This window comes from Syzygium oleosum, unplaced genomic scaffold (genome assembly GCF_021117445.2).
Source record: "Syzygium oleosum isolate NSW1041296 unplaced genomic scaffold, Sole_v2.1 Sole_v2.04, whole genome shotgun sequence".
Taxonomy (NCBI): domain Eukaryota; kingdom Viridiplantae; phylum Streptophyta; class Magnoliopsida; order Myrtales; family Myrtaceae; genus Syzygium; species Syzygium oleosum.
The window spans coordinates 2,952,016-2,968,758 of NW_026607488.1; the positions used below are offsets into that span (position 1 = coordinate 2,952,016).

At 44.0% G+C, this 16,743-nt stretch overlaps 3 protein-coding genes and 1 pseudogene across 3 annotated transcripts; 3 read left to right on the forward strand and 1 right to left on the reverse strand.

Annotated features, from left to right (window-relative positions):
- The first annotated feature begins 1,637 nt into the window (after positions 1-1,637).
- Positions 1,638-4,335, forward strand: LOC115688666 (E3 ubiquitin-protein ligase RSL1-like). Its single transcript, XM_056310737.1, has 3 exons — positions 1,638-1,959; positions 2,527-3,103; positions 4,308-4,335. The coding sequence occupies exons 1-3, from the start codon at positions 1,638-1,640 to the stop codon at positions 4,333-4,335; spliced, it is 927 nt and encodes a 308-aa protein (XP_056166712.1).
- A 2,218-nt stretch (positions 4,336-6,553) lies between these two features.
- LOC115688665 (E3 ubiquitin-protein ligase RSL1-like) lies at positions 6,554-8,115 on the forward strand. The gene is made up of 2 exons (XM_056310738.1): positions 6,554-7,478; positions 8,037-8,115. Exons 1-2 carry the CDS (start codon positions 6,601-6,603, stop codon positions 8,113-8,115), a joined length of 957 nt encoding a protein of 318 aa, XP_056166713.1. The 5' UTR covers positions 6,554-6,600.
- Positions 8,116-10,885: 2,770 nt separating this feature from the next.
- LOC130134655 (uncharacterized) lies at positions 10,886-12,232 on the forward strand (annotated as a pseudogene).
- A 2,501-nt stretch (positions 12,233-14,733) lies between these two features.
- Positions 14,734-15,619, reverse strand: LOC115688664 (protein LURP-one-related 11-like). Its single transcript, XM_030614554.1, has 3 exons — positions 15,371-15,619; positions 14,945-15,172; positions 14,734-14,868 (listed from the first exon to the last, which is right to left on the reverse strand). The coding sequence occupies exons 1-3, from the start codon at positions 15,617-15,619 to the stop codon at positions 14,734-14,736; spliced, it is 612 nt and encodes a 203-aa protein (XP_030470414.1).
- Between the last annotated feature and the right edge of the window lie 1,124 nt (positions 15,620-16,743).

The window sequence follows — 16,743 nt, forward strand, 5'->3', positions numbered from 1 at the left end:
GCCTTTTTCGGTTTGGGTCTACTCCGGTCCGAGTAAGAGCTCAAAAACTTGGGTATTTTCCCTGTTTCGGGCCGGGTCGGTCCGGGTCGGTCCAGGTCGGGCTTTACTCGTGACTTAAAAAAACCCTAGTCATTTCCTAGAAGTCGCACAGCCTCGTCCTTGTCCCTGCTCGGTCTCGGCCTCAGCTTCGGTTTCCATTTTCCTCCACGAAGCCAGAAATCAAACGTCCTCTGCAAATCAAACATAGCACAGCGACACATCTCTCTCACTTGCTCAAGCATGATCGTAGCTTTACTAGACAAAACCTCAGTTCATGGTTTCTGATTTTATTCAACTTTATGGGTGTCTTCGGTCTAGCGTCTTGTCGGTGATCAGGGGATTTCTAGCTCAAGTCGTGGTTTGATCGTTCACAGATTAGGGGACCATATTTCAATGGCAGAAGCATTCGACTCGGATTTGAACTGGGTAGAGAGAGAAATAGCGGCAGCACACCATCTCGGTAGAACCAGGAGCATCCGAGTTGTGTTTTGTGCAGAAGGAAGCTACTTTTGATGGTTTTTGTTGCGGCATTTTCATTAATCTTTCGCGTCTTGTGAGAGAAGTGAAGATCCATCATCTTCTTCCTTGCTCCGGAGCATTTGCATCAAAAGATCTCTCCTTTTCTTTCTTTTTTGCACGGAAAAAGCTTGCAATAATACCTCTCTCAAACTAAATTTGTCTTTAATCTTCCGAAAGGAAAACGACCCACATCATGTATTGGGTTGGTTCCCTTTTTACGACTTGAATCGGATTGTATATTCAAGTAGAAGTGGGATATTGATGCTGTTGCTGATAGTGACGGATCAAGAATGGGTATGCTGATATCTTCGTTTTCTTTTGTCTATTGATTTGCTTAATAAATTAATGCCTGAGTCATTGAACTTTCCTCTTGCATTTTTTGTGAGATCTTTTCGGGTCGTTGCCTCGTGTTTGTTCTGCCCAGTCTTTGAGTGGGTAAACAAATTTTCATTCTTTCTATATATATCACTTTTTATATATTGCTGGACTTGCTTCTAAACATACCCCATGAGACCCCAAAAAAAAAAAAACTCGAAACCCGACCTGGACCCACCTGAACCGACCCGTCGCTGTGGTTATATGCTGAATGGGTCTCGGGCCGGGTCGGTTCGGGTCAAGTACATCACTATGGGTTTCAGGTCGGGTCGGGTATCATGAAAACCCGACCCGACCCATTGACACCCCTAACTTGGACGACTAGTGACAACGACATATCACAAAAGAGAATTTTTTTTTTTAGTAGATACCACCAAGGCTTGAAAACAAATGGGACAGCACAACTAAACCAAAAATGATGCTTAAAAAAGTGGGACCGGTAGAGATTGATAATGTCGAAACACCGTGAGAATGGAAAAAACGCGGCAAAAAATGCTCAAAAAGCTGAATGGAAAGATTCTGAAAGGATCTAATTTAAGATTGAACATCCTATCAATCAAATCCCAGAATTTCATTAACACCTAATTTAAATTAGATTTTCCTAATTTAAAAATAATATAAGTTTATCCAACTCACTCTATCTCCACGAATCTCAGAAAGCGAAACGATACTCCGTTTTCGCGCGCGGCTCGAACGAAAAATCAATGGCGACGGAAGAAGTCGTCGTCGAGAGCGCCGGCGTCGACGTCGACCGGCACACCGTATCGGCGCCGCGCTTCGCTCCGATCGCCACCGGGGGCGGCGGCGAGTCCAACGCCATCTCCGTCGAGCAGCACACCCAGGACGGAGACCTCTGCGAAGCGGTCGTCGCTCCTCTTCTCCAAAGCAGGTCCGAAAGACTGAACGAGGTGGACGATGACGACGACGACGTGCGCGTCCTGGACCACATTCCCACCGAAACTCGGTCGTCGTCTTCGCGAAAGCGAAAGAAGAAGCCATACAGTGGCTCGTCGGTGACCGAGACAGGTCAGCCGTCGAATTCCAAGCCCGATCCTTCGTTAGTCTGCGAAGTTTGCGCCGTGCCGAGGACGAAGAAGGACCTGTTTCGTATCACGGGCTGCAGTCACGCATGTTGCAATGATTGCGCCGCTACATACGTAGCTTCGAAGCTTCGCGACAACGTGACGCGCATAGGCTGCCCTGTCTCGGGCTGTCGCGGCATCCTGGAGCCGGGGTATTGTAGCTCGATACTCCCTCCTGAGGTGTTCGATCGTTGGGACAATGCATTGTGCGAGGCTCTGATTTTGGAGGCCGAGAGGTTTTACTGCCCATTTATGGATTGCTCGGCATTGTTGATCGACGAGGGAGGCGCGGTCGTGAGGGAATCGGAGTGTCCGAGTTGCCGGAGATTATTCTGTGCACAGTGTAGAGTGCCATGGCATGCAGGGTTAAACTGTCAGGAGTTTCAGGGGTTGAATGAGGGGGAGAAAGGGAGTGACGACATAATGTTGTTGAAGGTGGCTCCGGCATCGTTCTCGGGAAAGCGAAAGTGCAAGAAGGAGCCCCACAGTGGGTCATTGGTCACCGAAACAGACCAGCTGTCGAATTCCAAGCCAGATCCTTCATTTGTCTGTGAAATTTGCATCGAGCCGAGGATGAGCAGCGACATGTTTCGTATTAAGGGTTGTAGTCACGTGTATTGCAATGAGTGTGTTACTAAATACGTAACTTCAAAGCTTGGCGACAACGTGACGCATGTAGGCTGCCCTGTATCAGGCTGCGGCGGCGTACTGGAGCTGGAGCATTGTAGCTCGATACTCCCTCCGGAGGTGTTCGATCGTTGGGGCAAAGCATTGTGCGAGGCTCTGATTTTGGAGGGGGAGAGGTTTTACTGTCCGTTTAGGGATTGCTCGGCGTTGTTGATGAACGACGGAGGCGAGGCCGTGAGGGAATCGGAGTGTCCGAATTGCCGGAGATTGTTCTGTGCTCAGTGTAGAGTGCCGTGGCATGCAGGGATAGAGTGCCAGCAGTTTCAGCGGTTAAAGGAGGGGGAGAGAGGGAGGGAGGACATAATGTTGTTGAAGCTGGCTGAGAAGCAGCTTTGGAGGAGGTGCCCAAAGTGCCGGTTCTATGTTCAGAAGATCGATGGTTGCGCGCTTGTGAGGTGCAGGTTGGTTCGCTTTTGGCTCTTCCTTATATTTCCCTAACCAATCAGTTCATGTGAAATCTGGAAAAGTTGTCTGAATTTGCCACATGCTCAAGTAGTATATGCCTGGAACTAATAGGAAGACAGTTACCTTACTAGCATTTGTTCAAATTCTCAGTTTATGCTACGGCATAGGACTTGTTGGCTTTTCTATGTTTGTAGAGAGAGAGAGAGAGAGAGAGAGAGAGAGAGAGAGAGAGAGAGAGAGAGAGAGAGAGAGAGAGAGAGAGAGAGAGAGAGAGAGAGATTCCTCGCCACAGTTACATACACAGGTTAAATGAAAGGTGTTTTTTTTTCGAAAAAGAAAATGAAAACTACAAAGGTTAATGATGATTAATGAATTGGTGAAAGTATACCGGGTAAGCTCCATGTGAAGGATGATAATAAGTTAATCCGATACCATATGGATGTGCATTATGTTTATGTGTCACATCTGCTTCGTTCACCGTCAAGTTCTCTAAGCTATATGCATACCACAGATGTCATCAGTAGATGAACACTGATTGCATTTTAATCAGCAGTCTTTCCATGAAAGTAAAGTTAACTCGCAAGAATTTCCCTTCTTTACGATCTCTTCAAACTTGTATTTGTTACATGGACACACTTGAAGAAAGGACAAAGGTTGCAAAATCAAGTTGTCCTTCGAGGTCGAATTGCTTTAGGTGGTGGTGGTGGTGAGTCCCGATTGAGTCATTAGCTTATTGTTTATGGATGTCTGCTGTCTACTTTGCAAGCTCTGTCATGTTTGTTTACTCTTGTTGATTGTGAAAATTGCCATTGTTGCTGAAACTGCTGCTTCCAGATTCTTTTACTATGCTTACAGTTAAATTTCTCCGCCCTCTGTGATTCTGTGGTTCTCTGTATGGTAAGTTTGCTGTGGTGTTATCTTCTGTTTGTCGTGTCTAACACCTAAGTGTGCTGGCTTTGAGTTTCCTTGTCAATGATTTTCTTGTAGCTTCATTTGCCCCTTGTGATGTGTGTGCATTCTTTGTGGTCTGTTCAATTGGGGAGTGCGATGTTTTTCAAGTTTCCAAGAGCCATTGACTTGTGATCACCTACCCTTTTTCTTTTCATTATCTGTGAACAAGGGAAACTGTCAATGTAGGATACGCTGAAACTGAAACCATGCAAACTCAATGTCTTCGTTCTGTTCTTGGAATTGTAACAGGTGCGGGCGTCAGTTCTACTACGGATGAGGAGCCCAGGCGAAAGAGCTGCATTACTGTAAAAAGAGTCGCCGTTGAATCCTCTCGGCACGATGCACATAATCTCTTCTTTAGGCTATTGCAGCACGGCGGTAATTTCATCCCGCGACTGATTTAACATGAAACTCCTTCAGAAGTAGTTCGCTACTAGGTTTTGGTTCCTTTGTTGAGCTGAATCTTGCACTTTAACTTATAGAATGTGCTTGGAGATTTCGATCTTTTAGCCAAATGACTATTCATCTGATGCAAGATTAGTTAGGGCACGAGGTTGACGGATGGATCCTTTTTTAGTCATCAAGAACATGGGCAACAATGTTAGGTACATACTAAGGTGATTTATTGAATTTTGCAAATTAGATGATGTGGCAAGATCCTGTTGAGTATTTAAATAAGCGGGATCCATTGATACTGAATATGTGTTTGTCGAGTCATTGGTTAAACCCGAGATTACTAAGTGAATTTGGTTTACCTCAGGTAGATAATACGATTCCGAGCTTGAAAACAAATGTCGTCCTCCGGAATTACATCAATATTTGCAGTAACGTCATCTGCATGTATTTAATTCGGTTATGGGCATATTGGTAGGTACGTGTGCAGATTTGGAACTACTTTTTGACGGCAAAGCTTATGAACGAGTCAACTGCTTCGGGACAAAGCTGTCCTATTATCATGCACCAGAATGTTTTATCTAACTGGGGTCTTCTGACCAAAAAAAAAAACCGGGGTCCATCTGTCAAAGTTCCTATTGTCACTCAAAACACATCCCCATCACGCATCGCATCTTGCGATCTATCTAACACGAAACTATTTCTTAAGTACATAGCTACTGGATTTTGGTTCCTTTGTCGAGTTTTACTTGCACTTTGACTTATAGAATGTGCTTGGGCATAAGGTTGATGATTGGTTCCTTCTAGTCATCAAGAACTATGCAACAATGTTAGGCACGCTAAATTGATTTATTAAATAGGCATATTAAATGATGCGGCAGGATTCTATAGGGTATTCAAATAAGTGGGATCCATTAAATACCGAATATTCATTTGTCAAATCATTGATTAAATCGAGATTACCAAGTGAATCAGGTTTACCACAAGTAAATAATTCGAAATCCGAGTTTGAAAATAGAGTTTGTTCCGTTCGGTTTGAACTCAAAACCTAAAGCTTTCGAATTACATTTGATATCGGATCGAGTCGATTGAGGCTCATCTTCTATTGGCTAGGATACGAAAGGTTGTGAGAGGTAGGGCGTCACTCTACCAACAGTGTAGGCCTTCCCATGTAAATGTTTTATTGGCTACTGTATGGAGGCTTCCTTCCTCCGTCTTCTTGCATAATTAGTCTCTTTGAAATGCTAAGGGTTTCTCCTAAGCTTTTGTGCTTCATCTGATTAATGATATCCACATATTTATGCAAAAAAAAAAAACAAATTTTCGACTTTATAACTTTAATCTGTCCTATTCTCTCATATACAGGAAATTACAAAAGGAGAGAGAGATCTTTGAAGGTCCTTATATAATCTTCGTGTAATCTACATTTTGTTATCTTATAAAATCTTTAATTTGGTCGTGATGTAGTGCAATATATGGAATAAAATCAGTAAATAAAAGATTTCAACCTTGCTATTACCAAATTCTTTTTTTCAAAAAGTCCTTTTCTTTCAATTAAAATGGACGATAAGCCTATTCATGCCATTATATTTTTTTTTGATCTTATAGAAAGAAATTAAATTAGCGGAAGCGAATCAATATTAATATAAAAGCGCCGAGTGATCCAACAAAAAGTGTGAAAATACCGAGATTCATGCAAAATATTAATTTCGTCACGGATCACATTGTTTCTATATTTATTTTATGCACTCTAAATTCAAACCTTTTTATCTCGCAACCCTTTAGATTCCTTATCTCATAATAATTCAAACCCTTATATTTATTATTTTTCCCGTAAACAAATGCCGACTTGTTACGCAATTTTCAACCTCGAATGCTTAATATATTACTTATATTAATAAAAAAAAACTCGAAAAGCCTAATGGAAAGATTTTGAAAGAGCCTATGTCTGCGCCAAACTAGTAATTTAAAATCGAACATCGTAGTCAATAAAATCCCAAAATTTCATTAATTACCTAATTTAAATTAAATTTTCCTTATTTAAAGATAATTTAAGTTTATTAAACCTAACCAGTTGAAGCGAAACGATACCCCTTTTTCGTTTTGTGCTTCCCGGACTGGCACACCGCGGGCTCGAACGAAGAAACCCATGGCGACGGAGGAAGTCGCCGTCGAGATCGTCGACGTCGACCGGTACGACGGGCCGGCGTCGCGCTTCTCCCCGATCGCCGCCGGGGGCAAGACCAAGTCCGACGCCATCTCCGTCGAGCAGTACACCGAGGACAGGGACCTCTACAAAGCGATCGCCGCTTCTCTTCACCAAACCAGGCCCGAAAGCCTCGACGAGGGCGACGACGTGCGAGTCCTGGACTCGCTTCCAGCCGGAACCCGGTCGTCGTCTTCGCGAAAGCGGAAGAAGCCCTACAGTGGCTCATCGGTCACCGAACCGGGTCAGGCGTCGAATTCCGAGCCCGATCCTTCGTTTGTCTGTGAGATTTGCGTCGAGCCGAGGACGGGCGGCGACATGTTTCGGATCAAGGGCTGTAGTCACGCGTACTGCAACGAATGCGTTACTAAGTACGTAGCTTCAAAGCTCCAAGACAACGTGACGCGCATAGGCTGCCCCGTCTCGGGCTGCGGTGGCGTTCTGGAGCCGGTGTGCTGTAGCTCGATACTCCCTCCGGAGGTGTTCGACCGTTGGGGCAAGGCGTTGTGCGAGGCTCTGATCTTGGAGTCGGAGAGGTTTTACTGCCCGTATAAGGATTGCTCGGCCTTGTTGATCAAGGACGGACGCAAGGCCATGAGGGAGTCGGAGTGTCCGAACTGCCGGAGATTGTTCTGCGTGAAGTGCAGAGTGCCGTGGCATGCGGGCATGGGGTGCCAGGAGTTTCAGAAGCTGAACGAGGGGGAGAGAGAGAGGGAGGACATAATGCTGAAGAAGCTGGCGGAGGAGAAGCATTGGAGGAGGTGCCCTAAGTGCAGTTTCTACGTTCAGAAGATTTCTGGTTGCGAGACGGTGCGGTGCAGGTTGGTTTGCTTAGCCCTTCCTTATATTTCCCTAACCAAACAGTTCGAAGTTGTGCATGTCAGAACCTTCGACCCAGTTTATCTTGAACAATTGTTGTTTACTTTGTTCTTTGACACTTCCCGTGTGTCCTGCCTTTCCTTTTTTTTGGGTTTTTGTGCCTTGGTGTATTGTACTTGTCCTTCATTGGTTTTGGCATGGCCGTGTAAATCCATCTTAGTGATGGTTGATCAACGAGGTTTTCATCAGTAGATGAACATTGATTGCATTTGAATTAGCAGTCTTTCTGTGTAAGTAAAGTTAATTCACAAGAATTACCCTTCTTTTGAATCTCTTCAAACTTGTATATGTCATATGGACACACTCGAAGAAAGGGTAAAGGTTGCTAAATCTAGATGCTATTCGAGGTCGAATTGCTTTAGGTGGTGATGGTGAGTCCCGATTGAGTCATTAGCTTATTGTTTATAGATGTCCACCGTTTTCTTGGCTAGCTCTCTCATGTTTGTTTACTCTTGTTGATTGTGAAAGTTGCCAAATGCTCCTGAAACTACTGCTTCCAGATTCTTTTACTATGCTTACACTTCTATTTCTACGCCTGCATTCTGTGGTTCTTTGTATGGTAAGTGTACCGTGGTGTGATCTTCCGTTTGTAGTGTCTGAACACCTAAGTGTGCTGGGTTTGAGTTTCCTTGTCAATGTGTGATGGCCGAAACTGAAACCATGCAAACTCAATGTCCCGGTTCTGTTCTGGAAATTGTAACAGGTGCGGACTTCAATTCTGCTACCGATGTGGGGCCAAGGGGCCGGGGCATGATTACTGTAGAAAGAGGCGGCGTTGAATCCTCTCGGCGTGATGTACATAATCGCTTCTTTAGGCTTTGCAGCACGGCGGTATATACATCTGGTGATCGATTTAATATGAAACTGTATCTGAAGAAGTTAGCTACTAGATTTTGGTTCCTCCGTTTGAGCTTAATCTTGCACTTTAACTTACACATTGTGCTTGGAGATTTTTTATCTTCTAGGGCATAAGGTTGACGAATGGATACTTTTAGTCATCAAGGACACAGCAACAATGTTAGGGATACCAAGGCGTTTCGTTGAATTTTGTAAATAAGATGACGCAGCAAGATTCTATTGGGTATTCATGTAAGCGGGGTCCATTTATACTGAATATGTATTTTTCGAATTATTAATTAAATCGAGATTACTAAGTGAATTTGGTTTACCTCAAGTAGATAATTCAAATCTGAGCTTGAAAACAAATGTTGTTCCGTCTAGTTTGAACTTGAAACCTAAAGCTCCGAATTGCATCGGAATTTGTTGTCTTAATAACTTTGTAATTTGGTCACGATATAGTGCAATGTACAAAATAAAATCAGTAAATAAAAGATTCTGACGTGGCTATTACAAAAGAAAATTCTTCACAAAGCCCTTTGCTTGCTATTAAATTGGACAATAAACGTATTCATGCCTTTATATTATTTTAGATCTTATAGATGAAAAGTAAATTAGTGGAAGGGTATTGATATAAATATAGAAGTGCGGGTAATCAGCCAAAAGGGTGAAAGTAATATTTTCATCAAGAACCGCATTGTTATTGTCATTCTAAATTCAAACCTCTTTAGTTGTGGGTATTATTAGAGTTGGTTTACGGTCGGGCCTGACTCATGACACCTTGGTACCACCCACAAATCCCCCTCTCTCTTTCCCCTTCTCTCGCTTCTCTGTCTCTACACGACGAAACCCTAAGAACATTAACCATCGAAGCTCACAGTGCTAGCAATCGTGGCCCACCAGGCGCCCCCCCACCATGCCGCTCCAATCTCGGCCGTCCGCAGCCGTCGCCGCCGCTGCCTCCGCCTCCGCCTCGTGGCCCGGCGACGACGGGACGTCCGTGTCCTCCAGCTTCGGCGAGCTGCACCGGGAGCTGCGTCACCGGACGAAGTCCCCGCTGGCCGCAAACTTGAGCTCCGGCACTCGGAACGGTGGCGGCAGCATTGGTATTAGCAGCAACCGCGCATGGCTGCCGGGGTGATGGACGGCTGGCTTCGCGGGCAATGGGGGCTTCGGACCCCAACCCGATCCGTAAATCTACGTCCCCATTATTCATACAGACGTCATCATCCCCATCAATCACCCCAAAATCCAACCTATTTACCTCTTCCGACACCGAATCCGCGTCTCCCACGAACCGAGACGCTCGGCGAACAGATCCATGCCAGAGCCGCTCCCGCCGTCGAGCTTCCGGAGCAAATCGTCGGAGTAGGGATCGGAAGCGACGTCCCTGCTCGGGGCTCCAGTTCGATCGGCAGCGGCGATCGGATCGCAGACGGGCAGCGTTAGGTTGTCGTCGGAATCGAAGAGATTGATCGCGCAGCGGCTGCTGCGGCGGCGATCGGGGTGGCGGAGGCGGGAGGTCGGGGCCTCTGCTGACATGACCTTGGGGTATATGCTGATCAAACCCGAAACCCGATCCCATCCTTGGGGTATATGCTAAACTGGGTCTTAGGCTGGGTCTGGGCGAGTCAAGCGCGATCCTGTTGGTTTTGGGTCAAGTAGGGTATCATGAAAGCCCAACCCGACTCGACCCGACACCTCTAGTAATCATCCAAATCCTTAAATTTATTTTTTTTCGTAGAAATATGTTGACTTTTTACGGAAGTTTCAACTTCAAATGCTTATAATTTCACTTATGAAAAAAAAACTCAAAAAAAAAGAAGCTTAATGGGAAGATTTTGAAAGAGCCAGTATCTGTGCTAGAAGATAAATCACTGCATACCAAATTAGTAATTGAAAAAATGACACAAACAGTCTCTGAACTTTAGCTCAATATATAATATGATCCCTGAACTTTTAATTTGTTCAATATGGTCCAAGAACTTTAACTCAATGTGAAATGTGGTCCCTGAATTTTTAATTTGTTTAATATAGTCCCTGAACTTTAACCCAATAGTCCCTGAATTATATGTTCAATGTAGTATATGAAAATGTTCAATGTAATACTTCCATTAATTCATGTTCAGAGACTACATTGATCATGTTCATATAGTTCAGGGACTACATTGCACATTGGGTTATAGTTCAGGGATTATATTGAACAAATTAAAATTACAGAGACCACATTGCACATATGATTAAAGTTCATGGACTATATTGAACAAATTAAAAGTTCAGGGACCACATTACACATTGGGCCAAAATTCAGGGACTGTTTGTGTCATTATCCCTTTGTAATTTAAGATCGAACGTCCTATCAATCGAATCCCATAATTTCATTAATTACCTAATTTAAATCATAGTTTCCTCATTTAAAAATAATATAAGTTTATTCAACTCACTCTATCTTTATGAATCCCAGAAAGCGAAACGATACTCCGTTTTCGCGCGCGGCTCGAACAAAAAATCAATGGCGACGGAAGAAGTCGTTGTCGAGAGCGCCAGCGTCGACGTCGACCGGCACGGCGTGTCGGCGTCAAGCTTAGCTCCGGTCGCCACCGGGGGCGGCAGCAAGCCCAATGCCATCTCCGTCGAGCAGCACACCGAGGACAGAGGCCTCTGTGACGCGGTCGTCGCTTCTCTTGTGCAAACCAGGTCCCAAAGCCTCAATGAGGACGACGACGACGACGACGTGCGAGTCCTGGACTCGGTTCCCACCGAAACTTGGACTTCGTCTTCGCGAAAGTGGAAGAAGAAGCCCTACAGTGGCTCGTCGATGACTGAAACAGGTCAGGCGTCGGATTCCAAGCCCGATCCTTCGTTTATCTGTGAAGTTTGCACCGTGCCGAGGACGAAGAAGGACATGTTTCGTATCACAGGTTGCTGTCACGCATGTTGCAATGATTGCGCTGCTACATACTTAGCCTCGCAGCTTCGCGACAACGTGAAGCGCATAGGCTGCCCTGTATCGGGCTGCGGCGGCATTCTGGAGCCGGCGTATTGTAGCTCGATACTCCCTCCTGAGGTGTTCGATCGTTGGGGCAACGCATTGTGCGAGGCTATGATTTTGGAAGCGGAGATGTTTTACTGCCCGTTTACGGATTGCTCGGCGTTGTTGATCGACGAAGGAGGTGCGGTCGTGAGGGAATCGGAATGTCCGAATTGCCGGAGATTATTCTGTGCACAGTGTAGAGTGCCGTGGCATGCAGGGGTGGAGTGTCGGGAGTTTCAGGGTTTGAAAAGGGGGGGGGGGGGGGGGGGAGAGAGAGTGAGGACATAATGTTGTTGAAGGTGGCTCCGGCATCATTCTCCCAAAAGCGAAAGTGCAAGAAGGATCCCCGCAGTGGGTCATTGGTCACCGAAACAGACCAGCCGTCGAATTCCAAGCCGGATCCTTCATTTATCTGTGAAATTTGCATCGAGCCGAGGACAAACAGCGACCTGTTTCGTATGAACGGTTGTAGTCATGCATATTGCAATGATTGCGTTACTTAATACGTAACTTCAAAGCTTGGCGACAACGTGACCCGCATAGGCTGCCCTGTCTCGGGCTGCGGCGGCGTACTGGAGCCGGAGTATTGTAGGTCAATACTCCCTCTGGACTTGTTCGATCGTCGGGGCAATGCATTGTGCGAGGCTCTGATTTTGGAGGGGGAGAGGTTTTACTGCCCGTTTAGGGATTGCTCCATGTTGTTGATCCATGATGGAGGCGCGGTCGTGAGGGAATCGGAGTGTCCGAATTGCCGGAGATTATTCTGTGCGCAGTGTAGAGTGCCGTGGCATGCAGGGTTAGAGTGTCAGCAGCTTCAGGGGTTAAAGGAGGGGGAGAGAGAGAGGGAGGACATAATGTTGATGAAACTGGCTAAAATAAAGAGTTGGAACAGGTGCCCTAAGTGCGGGTTCTTTGTTGAGACATAATGTTTGCTTTTGGCTCTTCCTTATTATTTCCTAACCAAACAGTTCATTTGAAATCTGGAAAAGTTGTATGAATTTGCCACATGTTAGACCCTTCCACCCATTTTATCTTGAAGCTTACTTATGCGTGTGGCGCGTCTCGCTATATTGAAGAATCTGAGATTTCGCATACCCGATGCATTCAACAGTGTCTTGTGAACTCACTGTCTGTGTCCAGCTGATGAATATGGATATGCATTATGTTATGTGTCACATTTGCTTCATTCACCATCAAGTGCCTTAAGCTATATGCATACCACATATGTCATCAGTTGACTGATTGCATTTGAATTAGCAGTCTTTCCATGAAAGTAAAGTTAATTCACAAGAATTACCCCTCTTTTCGATATCTTCAAACATGTATTTGTTATATGAACACACTTGAAGAAAGGGCAAAGATGTCGTTTAAGGCCGAATTGCTTTAGGTGGTGGCGGTGAGCCCCAATTGAGTTATCAGCTTATTGTTTATAGATGTCTGCCGCCTACTTTGCAACCTCTGTCATGTTTGTTTACTCTTGTCGATTGGGAAAATTGCCCTTGTTGCTGAAACTGCTGCTTCCAGATTCTTTCACTATGCTTACACTTGAATTTCTCCGCCTACTGTGATTCTGTGGTTCTCTTTATGGCAAGTTTACCGTGGTGTTATCCTCTGTTTGTAGTGTCTTACACCTAAGTGCTGGCTTTGAGTTTCCTTGTCAATGATTTTGGCATTCCTCTGTTGTCTGTTCAATTGGGGATTGCAATGTTTTTCAAGTTTCAAGAGCCTTTGACTTGTGATCATTTACTGTTTTTTTTTTCAATACCTATGATTAAGGGAAACTGTCGATGTTTGATGCGCTGAAACTGTAACCATGCACGCTCAATGTCTTCGTTCTGTTCTTGGAATTGTAACAGGTGCGGAACTGGATTCCTCTACGGACGTACATAATCTCTTCTTTAGGCTATCGCAGCACGATGGTATTTTCATCCTTAGAGTTATTTAACATGAAACTATTTCTGAAGTAGTTAGCTACTAGATTTTGGTTCCTTTGTTGAGCTTAATCTTGCACTATAACTTACAGAATGTGCTTGGAGATTTTGATCCTTTAGCCAAATAACTGTCCATGTGATGCAGATTAGTTAGGGCATAAGGTTGACGAATGGATCCTTTTAGTCATCAAGAACACAGCGACAATGTTAAGGATACCAAGGCGTTTTGCTGAATTTTGCAAATAAGATGATGCGGCAAGATCCTATTGGATATTTAAATAAGCCTGAGCCATTAATACCAAGTACTTGTTTCTCAAATCGTTGATTGAACGAATGTCGAATCCGAGTTTGGAAACGAATGTCGTTCTGTCCAGTTTGAATTCGAAACCTAAAGCTCTGGAATTGCACCACGGCAAAAGTAATGGTCGAGTCAAACTGCTTCATGACGAAGCTGTCCTGTTACCATGTACGAGAATATTTTATCTAACTGCGGTCCAAGGATCAAATTGAAAGGGGTCTCTTCAAAGTCAACCATGACTTGATATTTTGTCTAATTTCCGCCAATCATGTCAGAGTTTAAACCCTTCATTGGAATACAGTCTTATTGAGTATAAAGAACAGTTAAAAGACATGGGAAAATGATGTGTAAATAAATGTCAATTGCTTCTTGACCTGCTCTTTGTTCCGTGTTCTCTAACTGAACTGTACAAATAATGTTAAATATGTCTTGAATTTTATGTTCTTGGTCCGGTTCAACACCCGACCCGACATATTTTTGTGCGACCCGAAAATTGAGATTTAGTTCGCGATGCGGAGAGTTGGGCCGATAGGCCCAACTCGTAGCAAGTGAACAAATCTCTATGGCGGTCCGCCCGAGCTGGAGTAACGAACCAATGTTTCGGGGGGTTCGGGGGCGTAGCCCCCGAGGAAAAATTTCGGGAGCACTATTTATACTGCGGCTAGGTTTTCTCATTGATGTAGAGAGAGAGAATTTTATTTTCAGAGAGTTTTGTAAGCCGTGAGCTTTTGTCGTTGTTTCGACTTCTGAAAACTGTACTCTCTTTGATTATAGTGGAATTTTGTTTTGCCTCGCCCGTGGACGTAGATCACGTTGTGATCGAACCACGTAAATCCTCGTCTTCTGTGTTTGCTTTTCCGCGTTTGCTACAACAAATAACGTAAGCCTATATGCCTGAAAAAATTGCAAAAAACCGCGAACTGGAATCGCCGATTTCTCGGGTCTGGTAAGTAAATTTCTAGAGGGCGGTGGTGATTTTCTGTGCGACGGCAGACTTTCGTTGTTTTGGAAGTAAACTCTCTAAAACGTGTCGGTAAACCGGGATCCGTGCAACCGTCGATCCCCTCTCTCTATGAGGGCGAGGCGTTTCTGTTGCATCACAAATTGCGGTTGAATAGTCCGTAAACAACGAGTAGTCCCACGGCGAGTGAATGATCAACTTTTGGTTCCACGCTCATCGTCAAGACATCGCCCCCCAGCGAGACCCCCGAGCTTGAGATCTTCTCTTTCACCTGTTCAATGGCGAAGTAGAGATTGAGTTCATGTTCATGCCATCTTTTAGAGAGAGAGAGAGAGAGAGAGAGAGACCTCTGCTATGAGACCCCCGAGTCTCTTGGTTATGTTGCACGCAGACTTGGAGGTGCCATGTCCTTGAATGAAGAAGTAGCTAGGTTGGTTCTTGTCTGTCCAAACCGTGACCTCGTACAACGACTCTCCCTTCTTAAAACTCAATGGCTTCTTGACTTGAAACAGCGTCCTCCTCTCCTCCGATCCAGTTGATCCATAACCCTTCCATGTCTTGCACAAGCTATATTTCTTCACAGAACAATAGAAACATGCATGCGATTAATGAGAAACTGACACGATTCGACTCGATCTCACTCAACTTCTTTCTCATATCTATTGAAGTTTCTGTAGTGCGGTAACGAATTTCGAGAGTAAGGCGCAAACCGCCGACTCTAGACAGTTGAAGAGAGAATTTGAGCTGATGTTGTGTGCGTGATCTTTTCTTACCTTCTTAAGAATGGTGAATAGAACCTTCCCTCCGCGGTCCATCAAATAGACCTCGCTGCTTCGCTCGCAGTCGTAGTTATCTACCCGATAAACAATTCCACCGCTCGAGTCGAACACGGTGCATCCCTTGCTGTTCATGATCATGGACTTCATCCACACGGTGAAGACCTCCCGTTTAGCGGACGTGCGATCACGGGAAGTCGTCAGGGACGGGAGATCAAGCGTTGCTTTCGGATGAATCTTCGACATATGATCAGCTGAATTATTTCATGCACTGCAAACTCGTGGAAGAGGGCATTTTAAAGGGCTTCCCTGTAGCTGTCCTTGTAGTAAATTATGGAGGCTGACTTCATACGAAGAGGAAATTCGCAGCATAATGTTTTAGAATCATGTCGATAAGATATAGTTTATTTTTTGGCCAAATATAGGAAGATTAGACATGAGTTATCTTATATGACGGCCACCTTTTATATTGATTAGTTTAAAGAACCAGATAAGAGCATGGTTATAATAAGTGAAATTCAAAGACGGCTTATAAAGTTGAAAAGCATAGTATAAAAATGGAAAAATGATACAAACAGTCCTTGAACTTTGGTTCAATGTGCAATGTGATCCCTCAACTTTTAATTTGTTCAATATGGTCCATGAACTTATAATTTGTTCAATGTCGTCTCCGAACTTTTAGTACATGTTCAACTTTAGTCCCTGAACTATATGGAAAATGTTCAATATAGTCATTGAATTTGAATTTAGTGGAAGGACTACATTGAACATGTACCAAAAGTTCAGGGATCACATTGAACAGATCAAAAGTCCATGGACCATATTGAACAAATTAAAAATTCATGGACTACATTGCACATTGGGCAAAAGTTCAAAGACCGTTTGTGTCATTATCCCTATAAAAATTTAGTGTAAGGCATATGAGACTATGCATATCAAGAAGGCATAGGATATATGCAAATATTTTATAGTAGCTTCTCTATACCAGTAGAAAATATATTATGTATCACGTGTCATCGATAAAAAAAACAAGACACTTTAGGTTTAAAATAAATTTCTTTATATAATTAAGTACGAACCAATTGGACTTTACTATGATTGATTGATCTCATCTCGTTAGCAATCAAGTCCTAATTGAAATGCTCACGATGAGTACATAGATTATTGCATTATTTTTGTCGTATATTTTTCGAATTTAATTTATGGACGTCACACTTGGTGCTTATCCATGGGTTTTGCTAGGCATGGAGAATAAAATAACTATTTTTTTGTGCTACACAATAAAATATGTGCTGAAAGAGTAAAAGCCATGTACGGCACTTTTCTTAATTATTTGATGCCATCGCTTAACTTTTCTTGGGAATGAGCTT